Source organism: Vidua chalybeata, chromosome 5 (assembly GCF_026979565.1).
Source record: "Vidua chalybeata isolate OUT-0048 chromosome 5, bVidCha1 merged haplotype, whole genome shotgun sequence".
Taxonomy (NCBI): domain Eukaryota; kingdom Metazoa; phylum Chordata; class Aves; order Passeriformes; family Viduidae; genus Vidua; species Vidua chalybeata.
This window is the reverse complement of record NC_071534.1, coordinates 21,967,193-21,992,632: the sequence shown is the minus strand read 5'-3', so window position 1 is coordinate 21,992,632 and position 25,440 is coordinate 21,967,193. Positions and strand designations below refer to the sequence as shown.

Below are 25,440 nucleotides of genomic sequence, written 5' to 3'. Positions count from 1 at the left end.
GCACATATTGAACAGGGGGGACTTAGGGTACTCTTAGCACATGGCAAGCTCCTGCTCCCAGCCTCTTCCTGCCACGTAGAGGGTCTTTTAGCTTGGAATATTTTCAGGAAAGGATGAAGCATTCATGTACACATAGACATACATATATGCATTTTTACATAAACAGAGAAATTATCCCAGTCTGTGGGGTTTTTTTTGCGTCCAGTATTTCAGTTTCTGAGCCCTTACTTGTTCTATCCACTCCTATTTGCAATGCTTTGGAACCTAGTAACAGTCTCGTCTGGTGAAACTGAAGATCAGCATCTGATTAGATTATGACTATACAGTACATTATCTGAAGATGGCCTTCAGATGTCTTAAAATTCACTCTGTGGTATTATACTTTCATAGCAAACATTAGAAAAAGAAAAGTACTGGTACTTCCACATGCATATAGACATAATGTATATTTAAGCATGCATGCATTCACATGCATACACAGAGGAAGGGTGAGAGAGATTGAAGTGAGGTCCAACTACCTTTTAAACTAATGCCCCTTTATATCTCTCTGGCACTGTTAAGAGCCCTTAAAAAGGGAAGATATGTAATTTACATTCATTTTAAAGCCATCTCTGTACTGATGAGAAGTTTAAAGGGGCCTCAGAGAAAGAGAATCAGCCCAACAGTACCCACTGCCACACTTCCTTTTCCTGTTCTACATTAGAAATGGAATCCCTCAATTACAGGTTGAATTGTAAATAAAACATCACTACAAATATTAAGCTGTAGAAAAACAGTGGCTGGTATATTAGAACAAGACCTTAAGGGTATTTTTTGACTCTGAGTGAGACTCACACCTGAAGCCACTGCTTCTTCCACAGCAGGGCTCAGTGAATTTAGTGCTCAAGTAGTTCTCTCCATTTATAAACAGCAGAGCTGCTCTGATATTTTTTCCACTGCTCCACAGTGCACAGAAGCACAGGCAGCTGAGGGAGCAGCTTCTACCCATGTACACAGCCTAACATAAGGAAGCCCCATTGTGTTTTGGGAATGCCAGTCTCAAATCAGGAAAAAAAGGAAAAATAATAGGAAAAGAAAAGATAATTTAATCAGCTATTCCTACTTCATACATACCTGACTTAACAGAAATGATAGCCTTTTATGTAACATACATGCTTATGAATCCTAATGGAAGCCTATGAATGCATCTTGTCAGACTGAAGGCTCACCTGGGCCAGTATCCTCTCTCCAGCTGTCAGCTGGCTGCCTAGGGAGTGTAAAAGCCAGGCAAGTGTACAGTGAGGACTTCTCAAAACTCTAACCAAGGACTTCCAGCACCAAAGCTTAAAAGCTCCTGATTGATTTGCTTTCCAAGAAAAGTAACTTTTGAGGATATGTAGACTTTTAGAAATATTTCCTCACACTCAAACCTTCATCACATTGTGAGTGAAATATCTTTGTTTTGAACCTGCTACTTGCTATTTCCACTTCATGACCCCTAATTCTTGTACAGGGAGGAATGACAGTGGTTTCCTCCTCACCTCACATGATGCTCTGCTTCTGAAAATAATCCTGCAATAGATCACAGGAATGTGCTGTATTTAACAGGACACCTGCAACACTGTATATGCTACAGCAGATAGAGCAAGAGTTGTTTTCAAGATAATCCTGTTCTTAGGGTCTCATAACTTCAAAGCTGAAACTTACTTGCTATTTTCTACAATAAAAGGACATAATCAAGTTTAGAGGGGAGTTTATATCAAGGGCAAATAATACAAATATCTTCTCCTAAGTGACTACACTGAAGTTTTCTGAAGTTGGATTTTTTCCTACATCTGATTGTTTTGATAGACAGCTGTTAACTTTTTGGTGCCTCTTGGCAAATTAGGAATCACATATTTTTCTATGTCTAGCTCGATCTTTTCCAGTACCTTTTAGATATATATATATATATATATATATATATATATATATGTATAAAAATAAAATTTATAGATGGAGGAATGAGTTACATTTCTTTTTCAGACACAAGCCATACCATACACCATATTGCATTCTACTTGTCTTGAATAAGAAACAGGCTTGAACAGTTAGTCATTTCCAGTGTCTGTCAACCAGATACAAGTTCAGTAAAATGTGCTGTTTTAAACTTTAGGGACTGCCATTTACAACAAGAACTTGCATTTGCTCTGCACTGCTCCCAAGGAACTTGTTGTCTGAACAAATCTGTTTATTAAGGATTTATAGAGGTCTGGAAAATACAGCAAGAAGTCGGTGACTGCATTCATGCTCTTTGAACCCACACAACATATTGTGAATTCAGCATAATTTTAACCTGCATTCTCTAAGTATTATAAAGGTGTGTATTGTTGTCTTTCTTTTAATGTTTCAGTCACCTTTTCTCTTCCTATTCCACCCTCTACTCTGTCTCTTGTATCTTGATGTCTCCAAGGGCGAGGCTCTTAGTGGTCTTTTATCACATTGAGTTCACTTGATTGTCTAAAAGCCTCTTGCAGAGGATTTTCTCCCTCCATGTGCTTTTGCTCTGGTGGTGCACTTGGCTTCCCTCTCTCTAATTCTCTCTCTTGCTCTCCCTCACCTCCTTGCCTCTCCCAGTTGAGCCCCACTCCTTTCAGAAGACAATGAGATGGTAAAATAAAGTGTCTGGGAAGCTGTGCCTTGGGTGAAAATATATCTATCCAATCTCTTAGTGCTATATCTAAAAATATGGGAATGGCATCTCCTGTGGTCATTTTATTCATAGGCTAAATGGAAACACTACCAGCCTCAATGATGATATTGATTGTCAATTACCTCTTAATTGCTAATGTGTACACGATACTGGCTTTGCTTAATTGATTTTTATGTAGACAACGTTGCATATTTTAGAAATATTTTTTTCTCAAATAAAGTGTTACAGATTCCTTTTTATTTCCTTTCAGACTATGTAGGCAAAATTTGCACTTGGTCTACAAATCTCCAGAAAGCACATTACACACAAGGAGTTCATATACATCTGGGTATAAAAATTTCAGTTAACAGTTTTTTACTTTGGAATTATATGTACTAATGCACAGGCATACACATACATGTACATCTGTGGGTAAACATCCTTGATTTCAATCATTTTCAAAGGATTTGCTTAGTCTGAAAGGTTCTGATTGCAAATTTTATGCAGATACACATAAATACTGCTTTGATTGGTTAAGGGATATACAGAAAAAACCTGCAGTCTCACAGCCTGTGTGTATCTTGAAGCATTTGCTCATTCTGTAGTCTGCAGCGCAGCAAAAATTCACAGACCTAAATCCAGCAGTCTTGGTATTTTCCTTTCTTCTTCATTATTTGTGCATTAATACCCACTAGATAAAACTGACATCACTGTATATTGAACAAATACACAGCAAGAAACAAGACCTCCTGGAAAGTTACAGGTCTGCCATACTGAATCCAAAACACAGCCCTGGCTACTAAGGAAAAAAATTAACTCTATCCCAGCTGAAACCACGACGAGATTTAAGAGTGAGATTTACAAAACTGCCTAATGGAATAAGTGTCCAAATCCTCATTTTCAGCTTGTGATGTTACCTCTGTTGGGGATTTTAAAAGGGCAAAGTAGACCAAAAAAAGCAGCAAAACCCAGGGTAAAGATGGGATTAATACAATGGTTTTACAGGTGAGGAACTGAGGCACAGAGAGATTAAATGATTTGCAAAGTGTCTCTCTGGGAATCTGAGCATTGCCTTTAATTCCCCTGAGTTCCACTGCCCCGCACTACCCCCACAACCAACTCCAAGTCTTCAGAAATCCTGTGCCTTGTCTGAACCACCCTTTGTATCATCAAGCCTTAAACATCCCACTTACATTCTCACTGTTAACATCTGCTTCACTGGGGCAGCCAAAGAGTTCCCGTCTCAGCAAATTCCCATCATATTCCAGGAATGTCAGGTAGAGGTTGCGGAAAAACTCCACATGCTTGTTTTTCACTCGCAGCTTCTTTGGTGAGTTCCAGTGAATCACCTCAGAGGGAAAAAAGAGAAAAGACATCCTGCTGTTAGAATACAGATTTGCTCTATCTGCTCTTTTTAAGTGTGTTCAGTGTGCTGCCCTCTTAAAAACAGAAGGAAAAAAAACCACAAGCTACCCAGACTTCCTTCTGTCTTTTTATAGGGAAGGCTTTGCCACATCTTCCACAAGTAACTATACGCTCTGGAGGTGATGTGCTTGGAAACTCTTCCATGGTATCACCTGCACATTCTCAACATACTCTTATGTTGAGAAGCAGCACCTCATAAGTGCTTTCACAACTCTAATCATGGAGCTGATAGTTTATGGAGTCTGCTGAAGAAGATGGAAGGACAAGGGACACAGCCATGTAGGTATTAAACATTAATCTCAGATTTCCACATGACTGTTTCTGCTCATGAAATTGATTCCCTGTTTCAGGCCAGGCAGCCTCTTTCCTGGTGAGGTATTGAGAAGAAGCAGCTTGAAATTAATTCCCATACCCATTTAAATAGTTCAAAAAGGACTGAATTTAATCTGACTTCCTTTTTGCCATTGCTTCATTTAAACAAGACTGATCTCTGTTGCGTTAACACAACACAGCGATGCAGTACAACTTCTCACCCTCTGAGTTCCAATTTCTAGCAGATATTTAGCCTCTTCTAATGAGAGATGACTGTCACAGTGGCCTGGACTTAAACTGTAATGCTGGCATAAAGGGCCTGATCCTCATTTGCATTGATGCAACTCTGCGCTGCTGCCAGTGTGAATGGGAAAGGGGCCCTAAGGAAAATCCAAGAAGGAGTCGATAGTGGCTTGCAGGAATGATTTCATTTTATAGAGGCTATATTTTAGACATGAGGAAAAAAATCACCAAATGCTTTGTATTCAGTTTTATTCCTGTAACTTCTGAAGAGGTTAAAAACAAGAGTCTCCCTTGGGAATGTTTCCAAGCTCAAAGTTCTGGAAGTTCTCTGAATCCATTAAGTTAATTGCATGAAGACACCGTGTCATTCACACACAGCACAGAGCTGCAGCACCATGGTCAGCTTTGCTCTGAACATCACAGCTCAGGCAGGGAACACAGCGAGCTGAAGCACAGCACACATGGCAGGAGCAGCCCGGAGAAGATGAACACAGTTCCCTTGGTGTCAGCAACACAGCTCACAGGAACAGGGAGTTCTCTGAAACCGTGGTATTTGTTGCCCAGGGAGTGGACTGGATGAGGAAAGAGATTCTGAATTCTGCCTGGACTGGAACAAACAATAGGTCACTCCACTGAATATTTATACTGCCATAAAAGCTATGGCACTCTATTCTACCTACCCAAAACCCATGAAATATCTCCTGATAAGAAAAGCTTTATCCATTCCTGGGGTTTAACTGCTAAGCCTACTAGGGCGTCAGAAAACCATACAAACACTTGAAGAAAAGCACCTGTAGAGAAAGAAGATAATTTCAGATACCAGCAAATTGCTTTTCCCAGTTATAGGAGCACCTTAAATAAAGATTATGATGCATCCACACAGTGCATCAATTTGGGAAATTATTTGGACCAAATGACTTGGGGTAGATATTTGTCACAGGTAATGCTACATTCTTTGCTGGTTTACATTTGTCCAGATGTTCAGAAGTGTAGCATAACTGTGCAGTAACATGTTGCTGCATCATGTGGTGAAAATACAGACCACCACATAGATGAAAAGAGCTTTGGGTAAGTAAGGGCATAAATATAAGACAACAGATTTTCTCCACCGAAAAATGGATCTTCAAAATCTCCTTTATTTGAAAAGAACTTGACGTATTTCCTCTACTGTATTTAACTGCAGCAAGAGCCATTAATGCTTGAAAAAATCTCAGCAACTGAATCCTACCCCAGGGAAATGGGCACATGTAACAGAAGCACAGGGTTGAAGGAACCTAAAGGGCTATTTAACAGTTTTACAGGGTACCAGCATGCATTTTTACGAGCAGGCATAGAATGGAAACTGTCTGCTGGTAACTTGTACTTATTTAAGAGTGGATCAAAGAAAACTAAGAAGCTGGCAAACAGGAAAAAAAACATTTGTTAAGAAAAACCTTTTGTGTGCTTTCCATACTGCTCCTACACTTCATGTGTTTCCTTTTGTATACTCACAAGCATCCTCATCTTCACAAGCATCCTAATGCTGCTGAGCACTCTGAGTACCCAGAGACCTGGGGACCACGAACACAAGCATGGCTAATGATGATAGCCTCAGAAACTCTCACAGGACAGGCTCCTTGGTACTGCAGGAAATTCCCATCAACACACACAGTGTCACATCACAGCCAGGCCTTTGCTGATGTCTCCACCCAGCTGTGTGGGAGATGATTTCAAATCCAAACAACTACAGCTGTCAGTGCAGAGGCTCTTTGCTGCTGTGCTTCAGGATCTGCTGTGTGTGTAAGCTGGCAAGTATCAAGGGCTTAGCTGGTGCCTCAGATCTGATCAGATTTGAAACGTGTCAGGGTGCTGCATGTACAGTGATGTCAGGAGCCTGGAGTGAACTGCACACAGCTGAATGGAGCTGATGACTATTCAAACAAGCTCACTTTTTAATCAAGAAGGACAGCACATGCCAATGTGTGCTAAAACGATGTGCTAAAGAACATTAAGGGACTAACTATGCAACCATCTGGATGACCTGAGGTAGAAAAACCACAAAACAGGTCCAGCAAAAAAGCAGGCTGCTGTTCAAATGTAACGCAACTAGATAAATACTATGTGATGTACAAAAGCATAAAAAAGAACAGCAAGTTACTGTTGCGTCACGAGTTTGGGTTTAGATTAGGGGTTCTAATCTATGTTAGCTAGCCGAGTCCTGTGTACCCCCGTGCACCCCCCGTGTTTCTGCTCCCCGCGATGGTTAGCTCCAGCTGCCTGCTATTGGAGCATCCCCCCGCCACTCCTGTGACCCCTCCCCTGTCCAGTCCCGGGAGTTCTGTGTCTGTCACCCTGACCCCACGATCCCACTCGCCCCGAAGCCCTGAGTCCGCCCCTGCCGTGTTTCTGTTGGTCACCGTGGTTCATGTCACCGCCACGGTGCCTGTCCCAATTGGGCAGGAGGGTGTCTGCCCTCCCTGTCACACCCCCTATATCATCCCGCCCCTCTCCCCCGCCCCAGTCCTGGTCGCCATTTCCCCCATGCGGGCGCTGGAAGCGCGGGTCACGGCCCCTCCACTGCAGCTCTCCACAGCCAATAAAACCTTCCCGCCTCCCTCGTGGGTGATTTGGACATTCCTTCCCTCTTCGCCTCGGGCCCTCACGCGGGCGACAGAACCCGGCAAGCCCCAGCCGGCGCGCCGCAGCAGCGGCACGCGGAAGCAAGTGGCAAGCCTGAGATCTGAAGGGAGGTGGTGCCGAAAGGCGCCGGAGCTGCCCGGAGCCGGGAGAAACAATGAACTGCCGCAAGTTACAAAAAGCAACAAGACTCTTCACCCTGATACACAACACTACATCCAAAGACCATATTCCTTTTTATGTCAGCCCACAAACTCACATTCACTTCTGGCTGTCTGATATGGTCTATTGCACCACCAGCTACAGCAGAATTTGTGCAGGCCAAGACACTCTTGTACAGACTGTCATGAGCATCAGTGAGGTACACAATAAAGACTGCACAGGTAAAAAGCTATGGTCACTGCATTAGAGACTTTACTGTGCACAACAGTAAATTGACTGGAGAAATAAAAAAGAACAATTGGCAAGAGACTACACAGAAATCAGAAAGAAAAATAATCATTTTGTTTGAAGACACATTAAAGAGAGAAAGTGAATCTAGAAACTGAAAATCTCATTACTCCAACATCCCTGTTCCAAGGCTGAATAGCATCCTAATACTGTGTTTATTTCTTCTTCTAGTTTCTAAGTTATTCCAGAGCTCTGCTGGCTTACAGAGGAAACCACAGCTAGAAATATAAAATTCCAGTGCCATTATCTGGGTAGACACCTCAGGAACAATACTAGCCTTCAAGTTGACCTACAGATCCTTCCCACTCTTGATCACAGTCTCCTGAGGACTATGAGAAAATACACTTCCTTAATCTTCATTTAGCAATTTAAGTACTGAAAGATCAGAATTTAAAATTCCACATCTATTTAACACTTGGTTACTTGTCATTAAGCAACTTGGCACTATCCACATTTCTGTTAATACCATCCTAGTTAATCAGCAACCATTACCACTCCCTGATTACACACAGCCAGCCTCCTGGAACACATCCATTCGTTTGTGGCCTAAAACAGGCTAACTGCATCCATATTTCCCATTTATTCCCCAGGTTCTGACCCAAGGCTGACTCAATGGATGACACAGTGGGAGCCTCAGGGACTGGCAGGGGGATCTGAGATGGGAGGGAAGAGAGGATGTTATATGCTGGGTGAGTCTAGGCAGGCTCTAAGAACAGTTATCTGGATGGAAATGTACCGAAAACAAAAATCCTAGCAAACATCCTTACATTACCATCTGCATTTAATCTGTGGGAAGATTAAATATTTCAAACATGATGTTCAAACCACCAAACAATAAATATGAATACATTATTTCTACAGGTATCTTTAACCATTTTTTCCCCCTGAAGCATTTTCTCTCTCAAAAAGAAGTATTTAGCCAAATGCTTCCTTAATCACAATCTCTTCATTTTTTCACCCAAAGACACATCTTGAAAATTTCTCGCTCTGCTTCAGCTCTTCCAGAATCAGAGAGCACAGGATATCCTGTATAATTATACACCTGCTTTCCAGGCTGAAGGGCAAAAAATAAGAATAAATTAAGCTTAAATTCAAGCTTAAAGAAGTTTAATTTTGCAAGGCACTGAACAGATATCCTTAATTAAGCCCATGAGCACTTCACAATTTAGGTAAACAAGTGGTATTTTGCAAACAGGAAGCTTTTCTTCTAAAAAACTTCTGCTTAGGCAACCAGTCCCTTCCCACTGAAATCAGTAGGAGTTAAACATTTGGCAAATCTACACAGTAAAGCCACCTATATATGTCACTTTAATGCCATTTCAATAGGCTTTTTTAGAAGCTTAAATATGCCCCAAACCACACTGCAAATATGCACCACATGTGTAACTTATGCCGTGATTAGAGATGTCTGGAAACTTTATTTTTAAACTGTGTTTTATCAGAAATGAATGGTTCAGTAAAAGAACCAATTTCCTCAGGAAGGTTTGTATACTTCATAAAAACGTAATCACAGAGATTTAAATGTGACATTTCTAAATCATTTAAGTGGAAGAGACTCGGGTTGGAGTAGCCAGCAACTCTAATTTGGATGTGGGACTCAAATCCCTGACCTGCCTAGTTTGGTGCCCCTGGTCCCAGGGATTACTTTATTCCCCTGCTTAGTGCCACTGCTCTATGGCACTAAGATGACAGACCGTCCCTGCCTTGTGCTTTTCAAAGGTCTTTATTTCTCCTCCAAAGGATTCTTCAACTTCTTTTCCTTCAACTCCTGTGCCAGTGTTTAATGAGAGGCCTCCTGCCTGTAAAAACACCTCTATAAACCCATGGTACTTCCTGTTTGGCAGGACAGAAACACCTGACTGGCTCCAATGCTCATTCAAAGGAGGGGTATTCTTTAACCCTCTCTAGCCCTCACTCCTCTCATTGCAGCTGTTCCTTGGTTGGCATTAAAAGGTGCAAGGCTGCAGAATGCCAGAAGTGCTGCAGATTAGAGCAGAAGTGCTTGGACAGCTTGTGGCAGCTCAGGGACTGGAACACAAAGAGGTGAAACGGGTCATGTGCAAGGCAGAGCTGAAATGATATATTGCAGTTATGGAAAAGAAGCTGTTTAAACTTCTGTAAGCAATATCACAAAGTCCTCCCCGTGTGGAGGACATTCCCAGGGAGGACACAGTGCATCACAGAACACAAGTCCCCAGTGAGGAATTTATGAGGCTCATTATTTATCTGCTGATTTAGTATCAGCTGTATTCAAAACCAGTTTGAAAAGCCATCAATAGGTTGTAAAGCATTTTTCCATGTTGGAGTGTGTGTACATTCTAATAATTGATACATTCCCATTGAAGACTCCAGCATCTGATTTCTGTGATTGTGAATTACCAGATTGTCTTTATGTAAATAGCATCTGTATCCTTGACAACCAGACTTTATGACTGACTCATTCAATGAGGTCATGATTCATTTTCAGAGGTATCAAAATTCATTACCTTCTTTCACAGTACCTTTCCTGCCATTAGGTTTGTGCCAAATCATAGTAACTGAGATTTCCTTACAGACAGGAACAAAGTACTGACCAAGAAGCAAGCAAAAGCAGAGACTAATCCAGCAAAAGCAATACATAAATGAACCTCAGTTCAGACCAATCCCCCACAAAAAGAAAAAAAATCAGTAAAATGGACAGAGATGCAATTTAACATGGTTTAAAAAGAGAAAAAGATGATTAGGATCCTCTTCAGGCAATATGAATATTCAGCTGCTCCCTAAGCCTTGCATAAATGTGAGCAAAGCAGCAAAGAAGTGTCTGCACACACACACACACAGAGATCCCTGAACAGCCCTGGGGGTTGAAGTCCACTTGACAAAATGCTGTGTATAAGAGATGACAAATCCTCAACTCCCATGAACTTTGAGGCCAGATGAAATCCAATCAGCACCTTTTCGGTCTGACAGGAGGAATGCACTCTATTTTGGCTGAGGAATCCTTGACTGGGTCAGCTTTACCTTCGAATTTAAATCTCTCCATTCACTTCCTTCTTTCCTATGCTATTCTTCTTTAACCCCCAGTGCAAACTTCAAAATCTGTCTTGCCTTCCCTCTTACCCTGGAGGTTTGTTTTACCTTGTTTCTCATTCCAGTCTTACCATGCAATACAGAATGTGCCAAATCTGTTGTGTTGTACTGTTAATATTAAATGTCATGGAACTGATTAACTCAGGTGATTTTAAGAGTGAAATGTTTAACTTGCGGTAATTTTTTGTGAGACTTATATACCTAACCAGCTGGTTTCTTTACAGAACTAGAATTTTTATAATGCAAATTCACAACTTTAATTGATCTATGTCTTTTTTTTTTTTTTTTTTAATTGTATGAAGAATTTTAAACAGTGCTGCCTGAGTGCCAGTTCTTTGACTGCTCAATGTGGGAAAGGCTTTATATAAACCATGGGGTTTTATGTGCGCTAGATAAGGCTCTGACCTCTCTTTCAAGGCAAAGAATCTCAGCCCTAATTTAGTATGTAGGGGATAATTTTAGTAGTGTGAATAAGTCCAGTTTAGCTGAAGAAATTGCTTATGTGTCTGCACCCCTTGCTGAGTTAAAATACCTCAGACCAGAAAATCAGTGGAGAGTATTACACATCTTAGACTTCACTGCCTATGGTGTAATGGAACTGACAGTGTGACACAATATACAGCAATAAACAACCAACCCTGAATTACAGCTGTAAAGATAATTGACAATTAATTTGTTAATTGACAAGAAAGAAGGATTTAATTTGTTTTTAAAATACTTCTGTCATATGCTTACTTGTAGTTGTTATATATGAGTTAGATGTCCCACACCTGAAGCAGATTAGTTAATACAGTCACCGGACTCAGATCAGGCATCTGCTCTGAGATGAGCTCCACCAGCCTCCAAACACACTCATAAAGATTACACTTTGGCTGCCTAAATCCAGATGTATAGCAACACTGAAAGCACCTTACAGTTATCCTGCCTGCCCATCAGCTACCTTGCCAAGAACACATCTCCTCCTGTAAGTCTGTGTTTTATCTGCCACTCCTATATGGATATGCAGAGCCCCCATGGTGACCCAAACCATGTTTAGGCAATGGAATCAAACCCTTGATCCTTGTTACCAGCTTCAGTCTTTTCCTCACGTAAATGGCTTTGTCTTTACCTTGCGTTGAATCCAATCTGACTGTCTCAATTACATAAATTAATCTCAGCCTCTAATTCACAGCAAAATACTGTGATATGTCACAGGTGGGAGATGTATTTTTCTGAAGTACATCTTTTAGGAAACATTTTCCCTGACATACATCTTTCTTTTTGTTTCAGGCCCTGCAATCATTGTCATACATGATTTTCAACATGAATGCAGTGCTAAAATCTCTACCAGCACTTGAAAGGCATAAACTCATGATGCTTTTAAAGCGCCTGTGCTGATCCTGCCCTACAAACAGGTATTATAAACCATTTAGTGACTAGTGTACTGACAGTACAGTGATTCAAATTTAAAAGCTGTCCTCTATGGATCACATCTGAATAGACAGTTGTGAATACTTCACATATAAAATTCAATCAATGTTTTGACAGGTCAGTTAACCCATGTAGAAGAACTTTTGTCTCTTGGAAGCACAGCTTTTGCAATCAATGTGTTGAGAGTGATTGATTTTCTATATTCATCCTGCATCTGGTATTCATATTGAACACTCCTGCTGTTACTCTACAAATTGCTACAAGGGAAAACTTGGTTAGATTTAGGCTATATGTTGTTCAAAGAGGGTGGCCAAACTCTGGAACATGGGGCCAGGGAGTATGTGAAATCTCAGTGTTTGGAGACTCAACACTCATCTGTACAAGGTGCTGAGCAACTGGGTCTGTGTTGGTCCTGCATTAAGTGGGTTTGGATGGTCTCCAGAGAGCCCTTGCAACCTCTTCCATAGTTTTGTGCCTTTTTTTTTTTTTAAAACCTCATTTACATTCTCAAAATAAGTCGAAATAAACAAACCTTAACTGAATTCTAAAATCAGTCACTGGAAACTACCTAATATTTACTATGTTCTGATGCCACTAATCCACTCTGATGGAATCTACTGCTGCACAATCTTACTCTACACCTGGACAAAGCTCAATCAATCTTCAATTCTGAACTCTCTGCATGCTACATTTGAGTCTTTGAGTCCAGTCTTTCAAAATGGCCACGGCACAATTGATGTTCATTTACCTATATCTATTAAAATTCATTCTGCTTTTATACTCTAGTTGTTATCAGTGAAAAATATGCTAATAAACTGACACTACAGCTTCATTTCATTAGATTAATAGGTTTTTACTCAGCCTTCTTTTTTTCAGGACAAAACATGGAAAAATGAGTGGCAACATGACTGGGTAAAGTGTATGCAAAGGCTAAATATGAAGTGAGCAAGGTCTTTACATTTCTCCTATTGTATTTCTAGCTAGGGTCTGCCCAATCTTCTCTGAATTTCACTCTATTAAATGATGTTCAGTAAAGAGTTTCAAACTTGTCTAGTACCGAAAGGAAAGGTTTTGTATTCTTTGTCTAGGAACATCTAGGACCTGGTAAAGCAGTAAAAATTCAGTAGTAAGCTGCACTGGCACAGGTGGCAGGTACAGAATGTAAGAAGGCAAAGCACTTTTTAAAACCTTGCCAAACCCCAAAGCAGCATCTGTATTTGAATTTTCTAGTAGTAGTCAAAATGCACAAAAACCAAAGTCAAACATCCATTCCCGTCTAGGTGTCTTTACAAACTATATGTGTTAGTTTCCCCCCTACTTTAGGCAGTTCATCTTTCTCTGCCAGCAGTCCTTCATTCTCTGTCCCAAAGGACAGCATCCATTCCAACCTCCTGCGCAACATACCTTCAGGTCAGACACATCTCTGTAGCACTGCTCGGAACGGGTGTGATCAGAAAGCTGCACGTTCCAGAAACACGGGAGCTGGTAGACAAGGAAGGGATTTTGTTTGATGACTGCATTGAAGATATCCTAGGAGAAAAAAAAAAACATGAGAAATATTTGGGTATGTTGTTTCTAGTGTGTGAGGTGAGCTCAACTCCTCCCCCAGCTAACTCTCCTTCTCCCCCTCACAGGCAGAAATTCCAATGGTGATGAAAGGTGAAGTCTGTAAACCTTTCTCCATAACTCTGTTGCCTTGGAGGGGGCTGTTAATCTAAGGCGTGATATATAGATCCGGACAAGAGGAACAGGCTCTCCTGATACACAGAGCTGAAGGACTCCAGCAAAGTTTTCTAACATTCATCTTGTACTGCTGTCATGAGGTGTGGCTCCTGTCCTAGTCACCAGGGAGAGTAACAGGCAGTAAAAGTCACAGTGCCTGCTGGTACTGATTACTGCACCACTTTTTAACAAAGGGCAGGAAAGCGAATCTGGCAGCTACATTGCTTCAAGGTGAATTACTAGATGTGACTTCAGCTAGCACTTTATTGTTGCACCAAGTACTGCAGGTACTTTATGGAGAAAGCATGGAGGACAGATCTGCAGAGCAGCCTACACCATGAGGGACAGAAAGTGTCTTGCCCCTAAGCAGCCATTATGATGGAGAAGTAAGTTAAAAGGACAATCTGAGGGTAAGGTATTAGGGCAAGACACAAGCAGCCTTCCTCCACTCTGCAAAATTCTACCCCAAAATTATGCAGGTATTAGACAGCAACTCAGGACCTCAGTGAAAACACAGTGAAGTTCCAAGAATCATTTTAATGAACCTCAGGAGCTTTTGGATCACCCTGCAAAGGTATTGTACAAAGTGCACATCTCCATGTGCACAGTAAGGATCGTGCTTCCTTTGTGGGGACTGGTCAGGAACCAGAGGTAGTTCAGAAGGAGAGCAAATATCTAAATATGATGCTGTATTGAGTTAACATGTTCAAGCTGTTGAGCAAGAATTATTGGTTCAGGTCTAGTATTACATTAACAGTGTTTCTGGGTTTAAATTGAGAGCTGTCAAGAAGCACAAATTGAAAAACTGTATTTCTATGTTTAGGCACACTATTTCATCTCTAGGCCTCAGTTTCCTATCTGTGTCAGGGAGACAGCAGCACTTTTGTCTTTACAGGGCTGTTGTGGCAAGGAGTACCTTAAAAGACATCTGGGACTCATCTGCCAGAAACAGTAAAGAAATGTCAGGAGACTCTTAAAACTAAAGTCTGATTAGACAATAAGCAGTGGGAAAAGACACAGTTTATTTGGACTTTTGGTGCCTGGAGAGTTCTGTGTTAAAGAAAGGAGGACAGAAAATGAAAGCTTGAAAACCCCTTTTGTCCCTCTTAAGAATCATCTGAGCAGAGGAGGTAAAAATGTCAGTGCAGTAAGAGGAACCTTGTGACTAAATCTCCATTTCTTCCACATTTTGCCCAGAATGATTCAACAGATGGTGACTACAGGCACAACAGCTTTCCCTTGCCTTTTCCTACATCTCATCCCCTCTCCCTTTCTTTCCTTCTTCAGCCCATGGCTCAGTGCTTGTCCCACAGTCCTGCATGTCCTACTCACCTGGTCAGCCAGTGAAGTGGACAGCATGCTCATTAGCTCCCGCTCTGCCGTCAGTCTCCACATCTGCTCCCACTTCATCTTCCGCAACTTATCGAGGAGCAGCAAGATCACTCCTGAAGGGAAACACGGGGCAGAGACAAAGGGAAGCCATGATGTCATGTGCCAGCCAAGGCCCACCCTGCCCATGTGCTGATTCAGCAGCTAAAACACAACTTGGAAGTTATCTGGCACATCTGATCGCAATCCTTGAAATTTCTCTGAGGAACAGATGATCAGTGCTGGTTACAACCCAGACCTTGAGAGGGCCTGCCATTAAGGCACCAAGTGTGCACAGAACAGGATCCTCAAATCAGAAATTTTAAGTTGGAAAAAAAGTACCTCAACGTGCATTGTTATTCCTCAGCTGCTTTTTGGCTGGCCAAAATTCCTAGTGTACAAGAAGGGAAAACAGCAGAAGCAACGAAGCTGGACTGAAACCTGAATCAGCAATACCTTTCCTACAGTGTCTTAGAAAAACCTGCTTGAAAAATGGATTCGGAAAGGCTTAGATAACAGCGCTGTCATGGGGAATGAATGCTGACTTAAGAACCACAAAGGAGGAGTACGGATAAACGGCAGCCTTGCAGGCTGACAGAAACCACCTAGTAAAAGCGATGATGGGTTCTGTGTTGTTTCATATCTTCATTAGTGGAGGGAGAAAGTAAACAACAGTAATGACATCTGCAAATGACATTTAACAAGAGGTCTTACAGAAAAATATCACGGCAACTGTAGAGGACTATAACAGCCACACAGAAGAATACGAAATGACAAAAAGCAGGCACAGGGAAAAGCTGCCTCAGGGAGTCCAAGCTGATAAAACTAAAAGTAATGAGAAAAAGAAAGGAAATGTAGTCTGAATACTTAAGAAAAACTCTCCTAAACCGTTGCGGTGAAATAAACTAAAAATGGCAGATAAACTACTTTATTTCATGAGTCTTTTCAAATCAGACTACACCAGGATTAGAAAATCTACCTGGAAAAGTGCTGCTCTGGTTGGGAGAGGACATAGGTGGCTCCAGTTCCTTCCTATATTTAGTTTCTATGACATGGCAAGCTTCTTTCTAGTAAAACCTGGCACTGCTATGAATAAAAAGAAAACCTCTCCTGGCAGTGCATTTTGTAGCCTATTTTAGTTGTGTTTTCCATTTAGTCCATCAAGGATGCTGGAATCTGTACTGGAGGGATCCCCTTTCATCTTCAGTCAACCTTTCTGCGTCCAGCTGTTGGATTCGAAAGAGATGTGTTGTCACAACACTCTACAGTTTATTTATGCCAGTGTGTTTGTCTTCTCTCCAGCATAAGGAAAGCCTATTTGGAGCATGTAGTGTGCATGCATGAGCTTCTAAGAGAGCCATTATGCATTGTCTGAAATTCTACATCAGTGTGAAACAGGTTCCTCGTGCTGCAGCAATAAACTGGGTGGGAGATCTCCTCTCCGGCAAAGGAGTTTTTCCAGCTGGCAAGAACTGTCAGCTTTGCAGTGAAATGCAACTGAGAAGGTTTTTATTAAGAAAAATAAAGAATAATGGTAAGATTCAGTTAACTGTAATAGAATAGCTTTTATGATTCATAGACAATAAACCACTTTTTCTTAATTTATCTAAGCCTCCAGTCTGAGGAAGAAAAGGGGAAATGTTTTAATATGTGCAGTATTCTCTGATTTTTTTTTGACTTCCACTCTTATGCTAGCAGCAGATTATGGCATTGCAGCTAACAAGATTATGCTGTCCTGAGGGGCTATCATGGTAGCAGCTGAGAGTAGAAGAGGCAGATGGGAGTGAAAAAACTAGAATATATGTGAGAAAGAATGTACTAAATTATAATGCAATCATGGCTATTGAAAATACTCACAAAGTTTTACTGTTTCACCATCAAAACTGATTTCAGTGTGATTTCTGTTTTAATTCACCTACAGGCTTGAGTTTAACACCTTTGTAAGGTTTCTATTTAGGTTTCTAATTTACTGCTGCCATAAAAATAACTGCTGGAGAATACTTATAACAAATTTAATATTTACTCATTAGTATTAGTGAGAATAAAATATTTCTACTAAGAGGAGAATTTAATACTATTCACTTAGTGTTATTGAGTCCAAAAGCAAAGCAAAAACATGTGTTTTGGGAACTTTTAAAACAGTTCATACAGAGGAAAAATTACTCTTTTTCAGAACAGTGAACCTCAGGTTCTCTTCTATATTGTTGTGTTGCCAAAAGCAAACATAACAAAAGAACTAACTTCAATCTACACAATTAGTTTGCAGGCAAAGTGTCTGAAATAAGGAAAGGAAAATATTTGCCTCAGGATCTGCTTCCCTCAGAGTCAAATTGAGTGAAATCTCAGACTAAATTCAAGATGACATACAGCTGAACATAAGGGGAAAAGGGACTCACTCTCATCTGCTGTGCTGAGGGAAGAAGAGACTGGAGGAAAAACAAGAAATGAAAGGAATATTTTATTAACATCTGGCTCCAGGCAGCAGGACTTCTGATCTTTCGAGAAGTGAAGCATCTTCCTGCCCTAACCTACCTGAGAAAAACAGAAGGAAAGCTTGGCAGCAAACAAAGAAAAAGGGAAAAGTGGCAACCCAAACACCTCATGAGTATTAAACAAATAATGATCAGCCACAGAACACCCTATTTTCTTTGTCCTGAGGAAATAGTTCAGGCATATCCAGAGATGTAAATATCTCAAAGATCTAGGAGAAAAAGAATGCTTTATAACTAAATTTGTGGAAGACATCCTAGTCTAGTTATAACTTGAATGGCATTTCTCTCCTGCTGCTTGATGAGATTTTGCTTGAACTACCAAGATTTGATAGATTCTGAACTGCTCAAACAGGCAAACAAACAAACAAAGCAGTTTCTCATAAATGTCATTTAAGGACACAGGAAAAACTCAGCTCCAAAAGCAAAATAATAAAACTCCCCCAAAGCAGTAAAAAAAAATTTGGTGAATAAATTGAATAAAACAGGGCAATAAACCCAAAATAACATATTTGGATTAAAGTGTTTCAGTTGGAAAACACTGCAAAAATTTTTGGTAGATTTTAAAACCCAATTTACTTGAAAATAATTTTAATCTCAAAATTGATACAAATTTAAATATTATTGAAAATTATTACAAGATCTGAAAAGGAAAATAAATTTTCTATTTTGGGTCTAACCAAACTTTGGGAGTCACCTTTTCCATCCTTTTCCCATTTTTTGATTCAATCTAACACAACTTTTTGTTCTTCCAATGTTTTCACTAACCAACCATTTCCAGAGATGCTTTAAGGCACGTCAGCAAATTTGTTCTGCTTTTTTGTTTGCTTTTGCTAATCTGCTCCAGAACAAAATATTTTATTTCATTTTTCTGAACAGTAAATTGTAAGTCTACAGAAAGATCTGCCATTTCCCTTGGAATACTACCAAGCATCCCCACCTCTTGCTTCAGGAACAAAGACAACAGCTCCTCCTGAAATCCAGAGAGGAACATATAGTAGAGCTGGAAGTAATAAACAATGTTTTTAGACAGAACAGAATCACTTAGAGATGTTATAGTGAAACTGGACAAGCTTTCAAACTCCATCAGTTTATTACAATGGGCCTTTTAAGGTGCCCGAAAAAAACACTCAGTGCTGTGGGGGAAGAAAACGTAGCTCCTAAGAAATCATTTTCTGTATGATCTTGTGTGTTCCTTTTGGGTGGAACAGGATGCTTTTGCAAACCTTTGAAGCAATGCCACCTTATGTGAGTAGCACCTCAGAGCTTATCCTTGTCAGCTTTTTAAAAATTCTTCTTGAAATTAGGCCTGAAACAGTGAACCATCTAGACAAATAACAAGTAGATACCATCATAATATCCAAAACAGACAGGTAAGACATGCTTCAAAATATACCATAAAGCAATAGTGAGTTTAAAAAAATGACTGGGATTTTGCTATAGCTAAGCAGCACATTGAAGACCACAGACCAAACCACTGCGTCTGTAAGAAATAATGCTAAACAGGCCTGAAATGATGCAGATTTTGTAATAAAGATCTGACTCAGACATTTAGGGCAGTAATCTACCATGTTTTGTGAAACAGAGTTGGCACCAAAAATATGAATTCAGTTTTAGGTGCTGTGGAAGAGACTTGTAGCTCTGGTGTCCAAGGAGAGGCTCCATGATAGTGCTGACTGCTGAGTACTCCAGCAAATACTTGCAACTTCTTTTAATTCTCATTTATTGTATCTGAAGTCAATGGAAACTGGAGTCCCAGTGTGTAATGTTAGGGATGTGGTTGTGCCTTTGCTGATCAGGGTTCCAATGACCAGTTTTGTTAAGGACTGCGTTTGGAATCCACTGAGCCACAGCTACACACCACTGACTGTGGCCTCTGTTTTCCACTGACAGTATCAAGAGCAAACAGAAAAATATCAGTATATGGCTGTTAGGGATTAAAACATTAAATTAAAGCTAGAATTCCAAAACAAGCCACTGCACACATTTTAAAATTTATGTCTTTGTGTGGATGAAATTCACAGCATTTATTTCACTTGGTTTATGGACTATCTGTTGCTAATAATTTGACCAGCCATATCATTAATGTAATAAAGCCGTATTTTTCTATAGCTTTTAACATGATGTGACTGAAGGACTGTCATTCTAGTACATTTCTGGAGCATCCCGATACATTATTTAACTATGAATTTCATGCACCAGCCTTCTTTTCTCAAAAAAGCTTTTCACAATCTAAAAAATCCAAACTAATAAAAACTTGCAGGGATGCACAACGTTTTCATTGAGAATAAATGATGATTCCACATTGGAACTTTTCTCTCAGAAAAATTAACAGGGCTGAGAAGCTGTTTTGAAAGAAAGTGTGGGTCCCTCCAGGCATGGTGACAGAATGCAATAACCCTTGTCTTCTCTGCACACGTATTAAAAGTGAAGTTGTCATAGAGGGCATTTTGAAATGTAGTGCAGTCACTCTGTTGGGAGGCTGGCTCCTCCTGAAGCATTATAAACACTTTGTTTATGCTTCCTGATGACCATTTAATGAAATAGAAGACTTTTACTTTCTTTATTCTCTTCTTCCCAAGTATGCTACTTTTCCTTAGGCAGAATTAAGATGAATGTTTTACTCAAGCACCTCTTATTATTGAGCTGCTCACTGTAGCTCAGAATGTCCCAGTTTTCTGTTTCCTTACTGCTTAGATGCTATTCTTCCTGTGCAATTTGGAAGAAGATAAACATGCCTTCTACCTTCTCTTTAATGACTTCCACTTCTGGGGGAATTTCTCCAACTTTCTTAAAGCCCCAAAGCTGCTACAGAGGAATTTCCTTGATTCCAGAGTCTAGAAGGTCTGAAGGAGAGGTATCATGAGCCATAAGACTTTCAGTAGGTCTATGGAGGAAAACCTCTGCTACTTACAGACCATCCTGCTCAGTAATGCTCTCTCCTTTTATCTCTCAGAATCTTGTGAAGAGAACTAACAATTCCACAGGCCTTTCAGAGGTCAGCAAAGAAAAATCATCTCTAGACCTGAAGAAACTGGCCTTCTCTCACACAGATCTCAAGCATATAAAGTCCCAAGCACTAAAAAATCACACACTAAACAGCCCAAATTGCTTAAAAGATTTGCCTAACATGGAAAACAACATGTCTGGAAAATAACAAAAATATTAGAAAAGTAAAAAATGGAAAACTAGGGGCTCTTCCCAGCTGCTGTACGTGCTTGGGCATCAAGGAAGACATTAAGAATAGCAACCTTTCTCAAAACCCTGTAGCCTGAACGCTGTGCAAAGAGTTGTTGGAGACAAAAAAAACATCTGTAAAGAAGCTCCTTATGTGGCTTTTAAAAAGCTTCTTCATACCCTTTGCACTCTGTGACCCTTGTGAGTATCTAGCACAGAGAAATTACATTGTAGAGGCAAAAAAGAAATATTCCAGGGAGTTCTCATTTGGTAATCTATGGAAATGGCTTCTAAGAAGGGAAAAAACCCTGTAAGAGGCACATCATTAAAATCTCATAAAATTCAAAAGACTGGGAAGGTTTTTGCTGAGGAGTTTTAAACCTCAGAGAACACATTCTAACCTCAGACCTGCAAAGGCAGAGAGAAGGGAGGTTTCAGCCTTTATATGCTGTAGCACCACAGCAGTGGCCACATGAAGAGGAGATCTGTCTTAAGGACATCTCACACCACTGCCATGCACAAGGATCAGCTGACACTGCTCCGTGTGCATCTCTGCACGTCTGAAGGACATCATGAAGGTGCCAACAGTGGCCACTAGCTAAAAGATGACCAGGTACACATCTTATTATAAAGCATTTTGAAATGTGAGCTTTACAAAGAAAAGTGATATTGGGTGGGGGAGGGATGTGAATGTCAAAAATTTCTACAAAGTTTTAAAGAACTTCTCCTCTCTTCAATACTAAAACTGCAGTAAATTCTTACACATAAGATTAGCTGTGGTTTCATTAGCCTGGGTGCTTAGGTGGCTTCAACATGAAAACCAAGTCCTGATTAAACACTTTCTTAGGTGATAAAGTCAGAAAGGATAATTTTTCACTCTTGCATAACAGAGCTCATAGGATTTTGCAAAATCACTTTGGGGTCTACTAGAGCATAACTTCTAGAAAAAAATACCAGTCTTTATTTAAAAAATTTTCAATAATGGATAGTCTACCACAAACTTTAATAAGTTATTCCAGTGCATAATTACCCTGATGAAGGGTGCTTCCCTTATTCTAATTTGAACATCTCTTTGAACTTTCAGTCATTTGATCTTGCTGAACCTTTGCTAAATTGGCAAGCCCTCTATTAAGAAATGTTATTTTCTCCTCCAAATATGAATAACCTAGGATCAAATTATCCTTTGACTTGCTCCCACATAGGCTCCTGGAACCATTTTTCCAAACTTCATGGGAAATTTTCCAGTATTATCGCTGAATTTTGCAAATTTTTAAGTGATCATCTTTGACCTGTGGAGCTTAGCCCTGGAAAGTAGCTAAATCTACATTTTAAAATATATACAGTCCAAGAAGTGGTCCCCAGCACCCAGAGCACCAAAGCCCTGGTTGTGTGTGTACAACTGTGGGTGTGCATGCACTGCTCAGGGTCTGGCTCTTTCCTGAGCACGCCCTGCTGGTCACATTCATCCTGCACAGCACTCGTCTCTGAGCTCTAGTTCATGTTCCTTCAGTTGTTAGACAGAACGATGATTCTGTTTGCATTTCTCAGTGTGGATGGCATTATGAGAGAGCCATGTCACAGTTTTCTAGACTGTAGTGTTTTTAGCAAGCAACAGAGGGTCTGTGTTGTGTGCACTGGAGAACGTCGTCAGGGCATGCAGAATATTAATCTTCTGATGCCACATTTAAGGATTAGAAAGAGGTGCAAATGGAGTGTAGTCCTATCCATGCTACCTTCCAGAAATACTTCCTGAAGTGAACTACGAACAAATTACACTAATTTTTTTTTTTTTTTTTTTTTTTTTTTTTTTTTTTTTTTTTTTTTTTTATGAAAGACAATTTGGTTCCTGAGAAAGACAGGGTACCAACTAATTTCTGTGTCCTCTGGATAAACAGGGAGACAAGAGTGAAGAATGAACTGGGCAGCTAAGTTACCTGGTACTGTAGACACCAGGTATGACAGAAGTAAAAAGCCTCCATCCCATACAAAACAAATGCATCTCCTGTACTCATCCTTGAAATTACTCTGGTTGTACATCCAATGATCACACAAAGTATTTTGTCAATCATATCAAACCTGGAGTTCATCTAATTATCCATCCTGGACTGATTGTCATGCATCTCTTAGTTCTTCCTGAACACAGAATTCTTCATGTCAGTGCCTCAAAACACAGAATTGTGAGTGAGTGTCACAACTCTACAAAAAGCCAGGGGAACTGGACTTTGGGTGAGCTGTGCTGAAGAGGAATCACAGAATAATACAGACTACAGTACAGGGTTACTTTGCAGGAGGTCCAGTCATTGGATCTCTGTGTGCAGGCATGTTTGGAAAAAGGGATCACACAAAGCTTGTTTTTATGGATGAAAACTGAGGAGGTTTGTTGAAATTTGCTGACTATTTACCCTGTTGAAAGCAAGTATGTCTTCCACAAGTAATTTATCTTGGACTCTCCACCAAAGAACCACCCACCTTTAAAAGAAAACATAATCTGTTTCTTAATCCTTGGCTCTTGTAAATCAGCTTAAGTCTCTTTAATGCAAGAGTCAGGCATTTGTATCAGATCTGGACCTTATATCCATGATACTTATCTATGTTTTATTCTTCCACAGAAAGCAGAAAAAAGTGAATGGTAGCAGGACCACTGCTTTAAATTATGTTTGGCTTTTTGGTTTTGATCCTCTCAAAGGCATCATATTTAATAGGGGTCAAAATATCAACAATTTTACAAGGTTTCCACTTGGGACTATGTGAAGAGGAAAAATGCACCCTGCACAGGTGCTAATTATTTTGGCTGGCTTTTAGTCTTAACAGTGTCTGCCTTATACTTTCCATCATGGTGGAGAAGAGCTGTCAAAAGCAGTTTCTAATATTAAGTGTAGTCCACAAGGCTAATTGTAACAATGGGCAGGCACAGTGAACAAGAATCCATCACAGCTTTTCTGGGTCTGGTGCTCACTCAACACCTCACCAACAAAGGAGGAGATGTGGTTCAGGGCTGAATGACCTGAAAGGTATTTCTTTCTATTTGGATGACAAAGAGGTTTGGAGTTCTGTATTCAGAGAAAAGCAGAAAACTTCCCCCTGCCTTTCCCCGCTTAATGGGCAGTTTATTGACTGAGTGAGATTCAGGAGGAATAGAACAGCCTAAGAAACGGATTAGAGGAACGAAAGCAGCAGCACACAATGAACAAGCCTGGAAATTAACTACAGCATTAAGAAAAAAAAAAAAAAAACAACCCAGGAAACATAATCCTTCCTGCACAACCACTTATTTTCTAGTAACGGAGAGAAAGATTAGGTTCACAACAGAAATACAGGGATTTGCCTAAGGAGCTGTTTATCATGCTGATACAGCCAAACTGGGATGCGGTTTGGGTAAGGAGCCTGCAAAGTTGGACTGCCAAGCTCAGAGGGTTGTGTTCAGCAATAAAACACCCAGACGGTGGTCAGTTACAGGGGGCATTCCACAGGAGCTGGTATAGAGCCTGATACTGTTAAGCATTCAGATTAATGAGCTGGAAATGGGATAGAATGTGTCCTAGGCAATGTAACACATTGGGGCCTAATTCCCTGGGGATGGGCAGCTACACAGGGTCCTTGACTGGACAAGTGGGTAAGAGAAAGCTCCTAAAATTCAACAGGAAGTCCTGGATGGGACTATTTTTGAATGAAGAGTACACACCGGAGGACAGGTGGCTAGAAAGGAGATTTCCAGGAGAAGTTCTAAGGGATTGGGTGGACAGCAAGTTGAACATGAGCCAGCAGTGTGACCTTGGGGCAATATTCCATGTGTTGGGCTATACTAGCCCTCAGGTCATGGGAGGGGATTACCGCTCTTGGCTCAGTACTTGTAAGACTACATCTGAAGTACTGTTTTGGATTCCTCAGTCAAATAAATATCCTGACATGCTGAAGTAAATCCATCAGAGAGCAACCCAAATGGTCACAGGCCTGGCATTCCTGAGGAGAAGCTGGGAGAACTGGCCTTTTTCAGCCCGGGGAAGAGAAGACTGAGGGATCTCCTGTTGCTTTCTGAAACTACTCAATGGAGCAACACTTTTCTAATGGACGCACAGAGACAGAATGAGAGGTAACAGTCACATACTGCAGCAAAGGAAAATCGAATTACATATCATGAATTTTTACTTTTATTTTTCACTGAATAGAAAAATAGTGGCTGAATACAGGAACAGGCTGCTCTGAGAGGTATCCATGAAGACACTTGAAACACAGCTGGAAAAGGCCCTCAGCAACCTGAGCTCACTTTCAACAGGAAGAGGACCAAAAGACTTTGGGAGATCTTTTCTGACCTAAATTGCTTATAATTCAACAGTTTGATTTGGGGAAAGCTTCTCTTTTCACTGTCTGTGACTTTCTTGAGAACAACTGTGTAGAGATGATCTGCATCTAGAATGTATTGCAGTGCTCCTATCCTCCCCTGAGCTCACTTTGACACAGATTAGTGCAGAAGGGAAGGCAGAGGAGCTACAGCAGGAACAATTAAAGCCA

General features: G+C 40.5%; 1 protein-coding gene across 2 annotated transcripts in view; it reads right to left on the bottom strand.

Moving 5' to 3' along the window:
* Nucleotides 1-25,440, bottom strand: part of LARGE1 (LARGE xylosyl- and glucuronyltransferase 1) — a 275,554-nt gene that overhangs the window by 37,387 nt on the left and 212,727 nt on the right. For both annotated transcript variants that reach the window (XM_053942747.1, XM_053942748.1), the window contains 3 exons: nt 15,230-15,342; nt 13,580-13,705; nt 3,844-3,999 (listed from right to left, as the gene is read on the bottom strand). In XM_053942747.1, the coding sequence (XP_053798722.1) occupies nt 3,844-3,999; nt 13,580-13,705; nt 15,230-15,342 (395 nt within the window). The remainder of the gene's footprint in view (nt 1-3,843; nt 4,000-13,579; nt 13,706-15,229; nt 15,343-25,440) is intronic.